Here is a 12515-nt window from a genome sequence, read left to right on the forward strand (position 1 = left end):
ATAAACTATATTTTGTTATTCCTTTTAAAAAAAATGGATGATATAACCACTTATATATATATATATATATATATATATATATATATATGTTTTTCATTATGTTAATTGTTTTGGGACAAAATGGGGAACGAAATTTCAGGACGTCAATATGACGTCAGCAAGAATTACAATATCCCACTAGATCAGTTACAAAAATGGTACCATGAACATTACATCAATTTTTTGAAAAAAGAAATTGCGGATAAAACGTGGCAAAATGGTAAATACAAGGAACATATGAAAGATGGCAGTGGGAGAGCTATAAGTGATCGACATGATAAATTTTGTAAATGGAAAGAAATACAAAGAGAAATATTTGAAGCTACGTTAGATAATCATAGATTTTTATTATATTCTTGGGAAGAACGAGCAAAAAAATTTATAGATGAAGCGGAAGTGGAGAATAGATTTTCTGGCAAAACGTGCGACAAAGATAGTACACAAGCTATTGATGATAGTAGTAGTTCTACAGGTACTAGTAATACTAGTAAAACTATAAATCTGGGAATATGTTTGCCAAAAAGAAGAGAAAATATAAATAAAAAATTATATAATGTACGTAATCTTATTGAAAATATAAATAAAGGAGACGGTAGCGAAAGCTCAAAAGCCCAAATTGCTGCAACAACTCTTATAGGATCATTAGCATTACAAACAGAAAATGAAATAGAAAATTTATTTAGAAAAAATGCACATAATACAGATCATATATGTAAACTCTTAGGTCGAACATATGCTGATTATAAAGATATATCAAAAGGTAAAGATGTAGTAGAACATCATGTATCGGAGAATGTTCAAAAGTTATTAGAGGATATTGTGAAAAAAATTGGAGGAGAAACTAAAATGGAAGAAATATGGAAAACCCATTTTAAAGATACAATAGAAAAGAAATTAAAAGAAGTGAACAATTCTAAGAAAGGTCCCAATACTCAAAACACATGTACGCTAGATCGTTCGGAAGATCAAACTCCTCAATGTTTGCGTTACATGCAAGAATTTTTAGAAGAATTTTTGGAACAGAAAACAATGATTGAGCGGCTTTTAGAAAAAAGATGTAAAAATAAAACGAGTCGAAATAATGTTAATTGTAATATTTATTGTACTGAATTCCAAAAATTTTTAAAAGGACGTAAAGATTGTTATGAAAAATATAAAACCGAATGTCAAAAAAATTTACAAAATCATAATCAATACAGTCAGAAAGATGTTTATGAGCAAGAAGTGAAAGATATCGAAAAAAAAATTATAAAAAGAAGCGGATGTGTCAATATATGTGAAAGTGGACATGACGTCAAGTTAGATCCATTATTTGATGGAAATAATCCTGACACCAATAAATCGTACTTTTGTCATTGTGAAAAAGGAAAACGTAGGAATAATGAACCGGAACAGTGCAAGAAACAAACAACATCTGCTGTTTTGTCACTTGAAGGCGATTGGAAACAAGGTATACATAAAAATAATAAAAATACCCCAAATGTACCAAGTAGTGTATGCGACTTACAATTTGGAGATCATAATTCTACTGGAGGTGTAGGTGAAGACCCATGCGGAGGTGTATATAGTAATAGTTCGTGGAACTGTAACGATACAGTACATGAAGGTATATGTATGCCTCCGAGACGTCACAAAATATGTATATCGAATATACGGAAATTGAAAGAAAATGATATTCGTGATATGAATTCTCATAAATTATTGCTGGAAGTTATGTTGGCAGCAAAATCCCAGGCTGTACATCTACGTAACAACTACACTAAAGACAAACATCGTTATCAACGTGGTAGTAATGTATGTCGTGATGTTCAATTAAGTTTTTTAGATTTTGGAGATATAATTAAAGGTACAGATAAATCTAACGACAACAATTCGAAAGAGACGGAGGATAATTTGAAAGCTATTTTTGAACAAATAAGAGATGAGTGGAAAAAAGGTAATGGTGGTGACACAAAATATGATGACAACGGTTCGTATGGATTGGGCCAACTACGTTCAGATTGGTGGGAAAAGAATAAAAACGATATATGGAAAGCATTCAATTGTGGCAACCCATGTGGTAGTATACCACAGGATAATCGTTCTCAGTTTTTGCGATGGTTCGACGAGTGGTCCACAGAATTTTGTCACGAAAAAAAATGGATGCAACAATTGGTGGATACTGGATGTACACATTGTGGTACAGATCATTGTGAATACACATGGTCATGGCCATCTATTTTGGAGTGGTTCAGTCCGCCTAAACCATTTTGTGATTGTAAGAATCAGTGCAAAATATATTCTAATTGGATCCATGGAAAAAAAAAAGAATTCGAAAATCAAAAAAAATATTACGACGAAAAATTAACGTTAATGGATTTTGGGAACAATGATCGTGGTGGCATTCATACTAGTGGTAAATCGACTACTAGTAGTAGTGTTCCAAACGTTGCAACATATTTGAAAGACAAAGTTAATAATTGTGGTAATGATGATTTCAACGACATTCCCAAAATGTTTTCTTCCTACCCTGATGACAAATCCAAATATAGACATAAATGTAGTAGATGTTACCCGCAACTTGAGGCGGATCTAACAGGTAAAGATGGAAATAAGACGACTGTATGTGATGTCGATAAAATATTAACTAAAGAAAATAGTAACATAATACATGAATGTAATCCACATGAACCAATATTGAAAACAAAGAAGGATGATACTTCCGATTGGTCAACTAAAAACATAAGTACGAGGTATACTCAGTTGTATGGTGATACCATTAGTAGTATTGATGTTCCACCTAGATATGACGATATATGCAAAGACACTATAAAACATGATGGCACCGATACGCGAACCAAGTACACAGATGTCCACGATTTTTATTATAATAATCGTATGTTATTGTCGGAACTTATATTGGTAGCACAACATGAAGGAAAAAGTTTACGTGAGTATTATATCCATAAAAATGATAATAGTGTTTTGTGTACGGCTGTGCAACGATCATTTGCCGATATTGCAGATATAGTTAGGGGTACGAATCTCGTGGACACGTATAATGGTAATGGTGTAGAAAAACATTTGAACGATATGTTCAAAACACTCAGAGATGAATACAAAGAACTAACATCCACGGATATATATGAGGATGATGATGATGGATTGGTGAAATTTCGCAAACATTGGTGGGAAACGAACCGCCACATGATATGGGAGGCATTCTCCTGTGGAGACCGAAACACCCAAAAGTGTGGTAGCCATATGAATATGGATAAAGTCCCGCAACTGTTACGATGGATAAGTGAATGGAGCGAAAAATTCTGTAAAGCGCAAAAGAAACAGTACGAAGATTTGAAAAATGCTTGTAGTGACTGTAGTAAAGGTAAAGGTAAAAATGGTAAGTGTGCAAAAAACACATCACTGTGTACACAATGTACTTCAGCATGTACTAAATATAGTAATTTCGTCACAAAATGGCACGAACAATGGAAATTATATGAAAAGATGTACAGTGAATTGTACAAAAAAGGCATTAAAGTTGCCGACACTACAACTGATGATAATGTCGCATATATGCAACAACTTATAAGGGACGGTCCGACGTCTATGCTATCTGCTGCAACGTATGTGAACGCAACAATGACATCTAACGAGTGTGAAACACAAAAAGAGTTTGGAAATATTAATGGTAGTAAATATGTTTTTAGTGAGGTTCCAGAAGAGTTTGGGGCTGCATGTACGTGTGGAGAAGAAGATAAATCGCACAAGGATGATCCGGGTGGTAGTACTTCGAATGTTGTGAAACCGAAACCACCAGATATATGTGAATCTACACTGAATGGTATAAATTATGTGAAATGGGACTGTAATAGAAAAGATAATACAGGATATGGTGCATGTAGGAAAAAAGGTGAAATTTATACACCAGAAGACGTTTCTGATTTATTTAATGCATGGGTAAAATCGTTTTTGAAAGAAATTGAAACATTTGATACGAAAGTAAAAGAGTGTACAAATGGTGCTTCAAATACATGTACTAACGGTTGTCCAGATAAATGTTATTGTTATAACAAATGGATAAATAGAAGAAAAAGTGAATGGAACAAACAACAAGAATATTATAAATTGTTTAATAGTAATGGACAATCTTCGTTTTCTTTAGATGACTATTTGAGTGTAGCAGTTGATGAACTTGAAAATGGTACAGGAACGGCAACAGAAAACATGCAAAAAAAAATAAATGATACCCTACGAGAGGTAAATAAATGTGTAGAAAAATGTCCTAAAAAACTTGAATGTAAAGAAAAAGGGTTTGAAGCACAATGGGAGTGTGACAAAAACAACGGTAGTGGTAAAATTAGAGAGCTGTGTGTCAAAAAGGGAGACGAAGAGAAATATAACGTCGCGAATTTAAATCAAGTGGAACCAGTCAACAAATTTTATGATACGTTCAATTATTGGCTAGACGATATGGAGCGCACAATAGATGAATATCTACAGATATTGGAACAGTCGTGCCACAGTGCAAATAAAAAACAAACGGCGCGGAAACAAGGGACTACGAGCATACAAAATACTAAAGAATGTATTTTTTGTAAAGACGATTGCGTATGTTATGATGCGTGGAAAGAAAAAATTAAGGAACAGTGGAATAAACAAAAAGGATACTACGAAACATACAAGAGTAAAGATGGTAGTGAAATGTCAGGTATTGATATGGATACATATTTGGAAGCAAAATGTGATTTGGACAACGTATATAGTGGAAGTACGTCATATAGTGGTGATCGCAGCAAAACATATTGCCAGAAAAAAACAACATCAACAAGTGGTAGCGGTAGTAATGGCACTATGTTTGACGAGTTTTTAGATACTATGAATAAAAAAAAAGAAAACGTTTGCCAAAAATGTAAAGATACAGAACAAGAAACGGAAACTGCTCCAGAAAATTGTGATGATATTGATGATGCATCTGGTTGTAAGAAGAAAGAATTTGTAAAAAAAACAGGAACACAAATAACAGAAACATCATGGAAATGCACTACAGGTAGTGGAGAAGTATTGGAATCTTATGTTTGTGTCCCTCCACGAGGACAAAAACTATGTATCGCAAATATGGTTGATAACCGTGGTATTAAAGATATTACTACTGAAACAGATTTGGAAAAGAAATTAATAGCTGCAATAAAAAAAGAAACAAAACTATTACACGAATACTACAAAGGCAAAAATACCTCTACTAGAGAAATACCTTCGGGATTTTGCGATGCTGTATATCGTAGTTTTAATGATTTCAAAAACCTTGTGACAGGAGAAATGTTATGGAAACCACCAAATATTAAAAAGTTAGAAGATAAAATAAAAGAAATTATAGAAAATGGTAGTAGTGGTGCCACAAAACGCCACGAATGGTGGAAAAATCATGAGTCTGAGTTTTGGAATGCTGTCAAATGTGGAATACAAGAAGCAAAAAAGGGTAACACAGGCAAAGAATGCCCTCGATTTATTCATGATGAGGATTACGACACACAATTTTATTGGTGGTTCAGGGAATGGGGAGACGATTTTTGCTCCAAAAAAAAAGAAAAGGCAAAAGAGGTGGCGGAGAAATGTAATGCCAGTGACGCCAAGAAGTCGTGTACTACAAATACGTCCAATATGGAAGATGGAGAGTGTAAGACTGCATGTGAAGATTATAAAAAATTGATTGAAACACATAAAGATGCGTGGAACAAATTTTCTAAACATTTTGATGATGAAGAGAAAAACAAAGAAAAAGATAACAAAGCCTCGTATAACAATTCTTCATTTTATTTATTATTCAATTGTGATGATTGTAATGGAACAAATTTTGGAAAAGTATTTAAAGATACTAATATATATGGCGATTATGAAACCACATGTACTTGCATATCATCAACGTCATCACAACAACCAGGTGGAAGTACCACTGGTGTAGATCCATGTGATGATAACATTTCCACATCGAATTGTCGTACCAAAAATAAAAATAACAAATGGAATACTACGATGATAAAAAATCCTGATAAATATAAAGTGTATGGTCCTCCACGACGTCAAAAACTCTGTTTAGGGAATTTATATGGATTAACAGGTGGAGAAAACCCAAAATTAGAATTAGAAAAAGAACTGTACGGCGCAGCTAAAATGGAGGCAAAATATTTACGGGAACAACACAAAAATGATAATACCACAGCATGTAATGCCATGAAACGTAGTTTTCATGATTTTGGAGATATCATTAAAGGCACGGATATGATGAAAGGACGATTTGGTATCATGGTCGAAAAAGAATTGAACGAAATATTTGAAAATAGTGGTACAAGTGCTAGTGGTGGTGGAGAATCACGCGAAGAATGGTGGGATAAACATAAAGATAATGTTTGGGAAGCAATGAATTGCGACAATACATGTGGAGGTACCACCCCTAGTGATGAGAAACCTCAATTTTTGAGATGGTTAGAAGAATGGGCAGAACAAATATGCGAAGAAAAAAAAGAACATATAAAAAATCTACAGCGCGAGTGTAAAAATGGGCACACCAATATTGATGGTAATGGTTGTGCAAAAGCAACACCTGATTGCAAAAAACAGTGTAAAGTGTACAATGATTGGATAAATGCTCATAAAAATGAATGGAAAGGACAAAAAACAAAATACCAACAAATATACGATATAGTTGGTGATGTTGATGAGGACGATGTTGACGATGAATATAAAGATTATGTAAAACCTATGAAAAATAAATCAGATGCTAAGGAGTATATACAGTCACACTGCAAAGACAAAAATTTAGATGATGTGTTCAAAAAAATCGATCAAGAATATAAAGAATACGAACCGTTCTGCACAGAATGTCGAATAAAAGATATTGCGGACACGGTGAAGAACAAAAAAAATAGTGCTTCCACTAATCCGTGTGGTGTAAGCAACAAACCTGGTAGTAAAACAACCACGAGTGTGACAGACATTGCAAAAACCTTGCAGGAAACGGCAAAGACACAAATGGAAACAAATAGTGGAAGTAGTGGTGATGGTAGTGAGAGTAAGTTGAAAGGCGATGCAGAGAAAGGTGAATACAGGAAAGGGGGCGAAGGAAGTGAGTTGAAGGACAACATATGTAGTATAAAGGAAAAGCATTCCAATGATGGTCGTGGTAAAGATTATCAAGGACCATGTACAGGAAAAGATGGCGCAGGCGTACGGTTTAAAATAGGAGAAGGATGGAAAAGTGGTGGCACAATAGGTACCAAAGATGATGTCTATTTACCTCCTAGAAGAGAACATATATGTACATCAAATTTAGAAAATTTGAATACTAATAGCGACGGACTTAAAGGTAGTAATGCTAGCAATTCATTATTAGGTGATATTCTTCTGGCAGCAAAAATGGATGCACAAAAGATAATAGAACTGTATAAACAAAATAATGACCCCGATGGTCATAATGACCCAAAGGACCAGGAAACTATGTGTCGAGAGATTAAATATAGTTTTGCTGATATAGGAGATATAATTAAAGGAACAGATTTGTGGGAAGAAAACGGCGATGCAAAAAAACTACAAACTAATCTACAAAATGTTTTTAGTACTATCAAAAGCACACTTAAGGAGAAAGGAAAATATGATGATAGTGACACCAATCATACAAAATTACGTCAAGACTGGTGGGAAGCAAATCGTGAAAAAGTCTGGGAAGCAATGAAGTGTGCAACAAAAAGTAGTAATATCCAATGTGATGATAAAAATAGTATTCCTGTTGATGACTATATCCCGCAACGGTTACGATGGATGACCGAATGGGCTGAATGGTTCTGCAAAGCGCAACAACAAGAGTATGAAAAGTTGATGAAGGTGTGTGAGAGCTGTAAGGGTATAAATGCTGATGGAAAATGTAAAGAATGTAAGGATTGCAAAGCAGCTTGTGGTACATATAAAAATTTTATTAATAAATGGAGACCTCAATGGGAAGCCCAATCAAAAAAATACAAAGAATTATATGATAAGGAAAAACAAAATGTTAGTAGTACTAGTGGTACTACAGATGAGAAGGATGTAGTTGAATTCTTGAAACAATTACACGAAAAAAATAATGGAAATACCACGTATTCTACTGCTGCAGGATATGTACATCAAGAACGTAAAACTATGGATTGTAATACACAAAAGGTTTTCTGTAATATCACTAATGGTGTTGAACATACTAATGGCACTATTGACGAGTATGCATTTAGGGATCCGCCACACGAATATGATAAAGCATGTAATTGTGTGGAAGATCCGCCGCCCGAGCCACCTCCTCCTCCACCACCCGAACCTGCACAGCCACAGCCTGCGAATCCGAATCAAGATAGTAGTAGTCAAGGTAATAGTAGTCCAGGTGGTGCTGGTCAACCTGGAGTTAAACCTAATGTTGTACCTGATAGTGGTAGTGGTAAACCTGGTGATGGTGCACCTAATCCCTCTGCTCCTGCTGCTGGTGGCAAAGATGGTGGTGGTAGGGCACAACCTGATAGTGGTGGAAGTAGTGGTCCACCTGGATCCCCACCTAGTAAACCTGATAGTAGTGGTAGTGGTAATGTTGCACCTAGTCCCAATCCTAGTACGCCTGGTAGTGATCCTGGTAAAGATGGTGGTGCTCCTTCACCTGGAGGCCAACCTAGTTCTCCTGGTCCTGGTGGAGGTAGTGGTAATCCCGGTAGTGGTGGTACTGGTAAGAATCCACAAGGAGGTGGTACAAATCCTGGTGGAACTGGTGGTGGAGGTAGTAGTGGTAGTTCTTCCAGTAGTTCAAGTAGTTCGAGTTCGTCTAGTAGCAGTAATAGTAATAGTGGTGGAGGTGGAAGTGGTGGAAAGAAAGGTGGAGGTGGTAGCGGTACAGGTAATTGGTATCGTTATAACCCCAGATATCAGAAACCGGTAATTATAAAACCACCCGGAACACCAAATATATCTAAGGAACAATTGGAAGCATGCCCACTAGATCAGACTGTCTGCACCCAAATTAGTACTAGCAGTTGCAACTCAACGAAACGTCATCATCATCTCGATGATTGGAACACATTAGATTTGAAAGAACGTGATGGAAGAAATCAGGGTGTAATAATTCCTCCAAGGAGAAAACATATCTGTTTCCAAAGTATTATAGCATCTGGTGGGCGTGGTATAAAAGATGAAAAAGAATTCAAAAGAGCGATATTAAAATCTGCGGCGAGTGAAGCAAAATATTTATCTGAATTATATGGTAATAACTCGAAAAAAGCACTAGAAGCTATGAAATACAGTTTTGCAGATATAGGCAATATTATAAAAGGTGATGATATGGTAGACGATATGCGTTCAAGATACGTGAAAGAAATATTTGAAAGGATAAATAAAAATAGCACTCCAAACAAATCAACAACACCACCAACAATAACAGGTAAAGATTGGTGGGAAACAAATAAACAACAGGTATGGAATGTTATGATGTGTCACTATAATGGAGATGATAAGGATAAAAAGTGTAAGGAATATGATACAATCGATAAAACTCCACAGTTTTTACGCTGGTTAACTGAATGGGCACAACAGTTTTGTATAGAAAAAGTAAATGAAGCAAAAAACGTAGTTGTCCAAAACAAATGTTTAGTAAAAATTAATGGTGTAGAATCTATTGAAAAGATTTCCGATCAACATTGCAAATATCAATTAGGTGAATATAGAAATTGGTATGCAAAAAGAAAAGTTCAATGGGATGGATTAAAGGATCAATATACTCAACGTTTTCAAAATGGTGCTCCTACCTCATCTGGAATTACAAAACCAAAGGAAAAAAATGCTAATGAATATGTAAAAAAACAATGTACAGAATGCGATTGCGAAATTAATGCTTTGGACGATCTATTTAAAAAAAACATGGAAAATAAACAGTTATTAAAAACATTAACTAATACAGCAAAAACCGATGCTACTGATCCAATCAAAACAATTGACCCATTTTCGGCTATTACAAATTTAGTTGATAATTTATCGAATATAACTTCACAAGTTGCGAACAAAGTAATTACAAATCCAGAAATTTTTGTGCAAGGAATAATTAACTCTGCAGTAGATAATACATTTAAAACACTAGCGCAGGCTAAAGATATCGTAGAAAAAATGCAAAAAATTCAAGAACAAAAAAATTCACCTACACCTGCACCCGTACCCCCTCCACCATCTGAACCTATACCACCTAGTACACCCACGACTTCCTCTCCCGAAATTATAGTTGGTCCAGTCGTAGGTGCAGTGGCGGCATCGATACTAGGAATAATGCTATACAAGGTAATAATATTTGTGTGTTTATGTGGATATATCCCTAAACCATACCCAAATAAACATAGACATATATACCTACTCCCAGAATACATATATAAATAGCGACAAACATACCAATACCTTCCTTACCAACTTAATATGTCTACATATAACAATACTTATATACTCTGACATAATTTCTCAATCTAAATAAATGACATGTACAGTACACCAAAATAACTGTGATATATTATATTATATATAATGAAAGTATATGTTATATATATATATATATATAAACATAAAAATCTTATATATATAATTGTAAAATTTAAAATATAAAAATGTGTATTTATTTTTTATATATGTTTATATTTGAAAGGAGATAAAAATATAAAATAAAATTAGAAATAATTATATTGAATAAAAATATTATGTGATTTTTAATACAATTTTTATATTATATTTACATATAAATATTTGTATTGTTATATATTTCACTTTTTGTATATATATTTTTATAAATGCTTTTGTAAAATTAAAATATAAATATAATTTTTGGTTACAATAAAAAATAATAATATAAAATAATAATTAAATAAATAAATATATATATATATATATATATATATATATATATATATTTTTTTTTAATATTTTTTTGTTGAGTAAAAAATATATATGTGAATACACAGAAGCATAAATATAATATTTTAAGAATAATATTAAATAAGGAATTAATTTTACTTTTTTAAAATATATATTTTGTTAAATAATTATTATTATTATATATAAATATTTTATTTTTTTTTTTGGTGAGGATTTAGTGCGTTAAAAAATATTTTGCATATTTTAAATATAAATTGAATTACATATTATATACAAAAATATATATATATATATATATATAATATATATTTATTATATTTTCATATTAATTTTAAAATATTTCTTACTTATATATATTTAAAATTATATTCCTTTAAAATATTATATTATTTTTAATTTTTTTTTTTTTTTTATGTTCAGATGTGTTATATTTTTACACATTTTTTTTATTGATTTTTCTTTTTTTTTTTTATGTAATAAATTGTTGTAAATTATTATTAAATTGGATTTCATAAATATATATATATATATATATATATATTACCATATATATATTATATATATGATATATTTTTATATTTTTATTTGTTAAAATATAAAGTGTGTGACAATAAAAAAAAAAAAAATATGAGTAAAAATGTTTGTAAATTTTTTTAATAAATTAAATATCCCCAAAAGTTTAAGAACAAATTTTAACTTTAAAAGAAGATTTAGTGAGACGAAACAAAATATTCAAATAAAATATATTAAAGAAAATAAAAAGAAATATGTATTTTATACAGCAGTTACGTCATTATCCTTATCAATAGCTTTGACTTATGCATATGAGAAATTCGTACTTTATAAGTGGAATCGTAAATATGATTATTATTATAATCCAAATATAAAATTTTTTCAAAAGAAAGAAAAAAAAGAAGGTAAAAAAGATAAAAAGAATACAACGAAACATATTATATTAGTTAGACATGGACAATATGAAAGAAGATATAAAGATGATGAGACTTCTAAACGTTTAACTAAAGAAGGATGTAAACAAGCTGATATAACTGGTAAAAAATTAAAAGATATTTTAAATAATAAAAAAGTTAGTGTTATTTATCATTCAGATATGATAAGAGCTAAAGAAACTGCTAATATTATAAGTAAATATTTTCCTGATGCTAATTTAATAAATGATCCAAATTTAAATGAAGGAACCCCTTATTTACCTGATCCTCTTCCAAGACATTCAAAATTTGATGCTCAAAAAATTAAAGAAGATAATAAAAGAATAAATAAAGCTTATGAAACTTATTTTTATAAACCTAGTGGTGATGAAGATGAATATCAATTAGTAATATGTCATGGAAATGTAATTAGATATTTCTTGTGTAGGGCTTTACAAATTCCTTTATTTGCATGGTTACGATTTTCAAGTTATAATTGTGGTATTACATGGTTAGTTTTAGATGATGAGGGTTCTGTAGTTTTAAGAGAATTTGGTTCCGTCTCTCACCTTCCCTTTGAAAGTGTAACATATTTTTAATAATATCCTTTGATTTATAAAAAAAAAAAATAAAAATAGATACATGGAATATATAAAT

At 32.0% G+C, this 12515-nt stretch overlaps 2 protein-coding genes across 2 annotated transcripts; both read left to right on the top strand.

The window, feature by feature from the left end:
- Nucleotides 1-120: 120 nt before the first annotated feature.
- On the top strand, nucleotides 121-10446 carry PADL01_0412500 (erythrocyte membrane protein 1, PfEMP1, putative; the record flags this gene model as incomplete). The annotated part of the gene is made up of 1 exon (XM_028685241.1): nucleotides 121-10446. The coding sequence occupies one exon, from the start codon at nucleotides 121-123 to the stop codon at nucleotides 10444-10446; it is 10326 nt and encodes a 3441-aa protein (XP_028536759.1).
- A 1123-nt stretch (nucleotides 10447-11569) lies between these two features.
- PADL01_0412600 (phosphoglucomutase-2) lies at nucleotides 11570-12457 on the top strand (the record flags this gene model as incomplete). Its single annotated transcript, XM_028685242.1, has 1 exon — nucleotides 11570-12457. One exon carries the CDS (start codon nucleotides 11570-11572, stop codon nucleotides 12455-12457), a length of 888 nt encoding a protein of 295 aa, XP_028536760.1.
- Between the last annotated feature and the right edge of the window lie 58 nt (nucleotides 12458-12515).

Source organism: Plasmodium sp. gorilla clade G2 (assembly GCF_900097015.1).
Source record: "Plasmodium sp. gorilla clade G2 genome assembly, chromosome: 4".
In the NCBI taxonomy this organism is placed as follows: Eukaryota; Apicomplexa; class Aconoidasida; order Haemosporida; family Plasmodiidae; genus Plasmodium; species Plasmodium adleri (nom. inval.).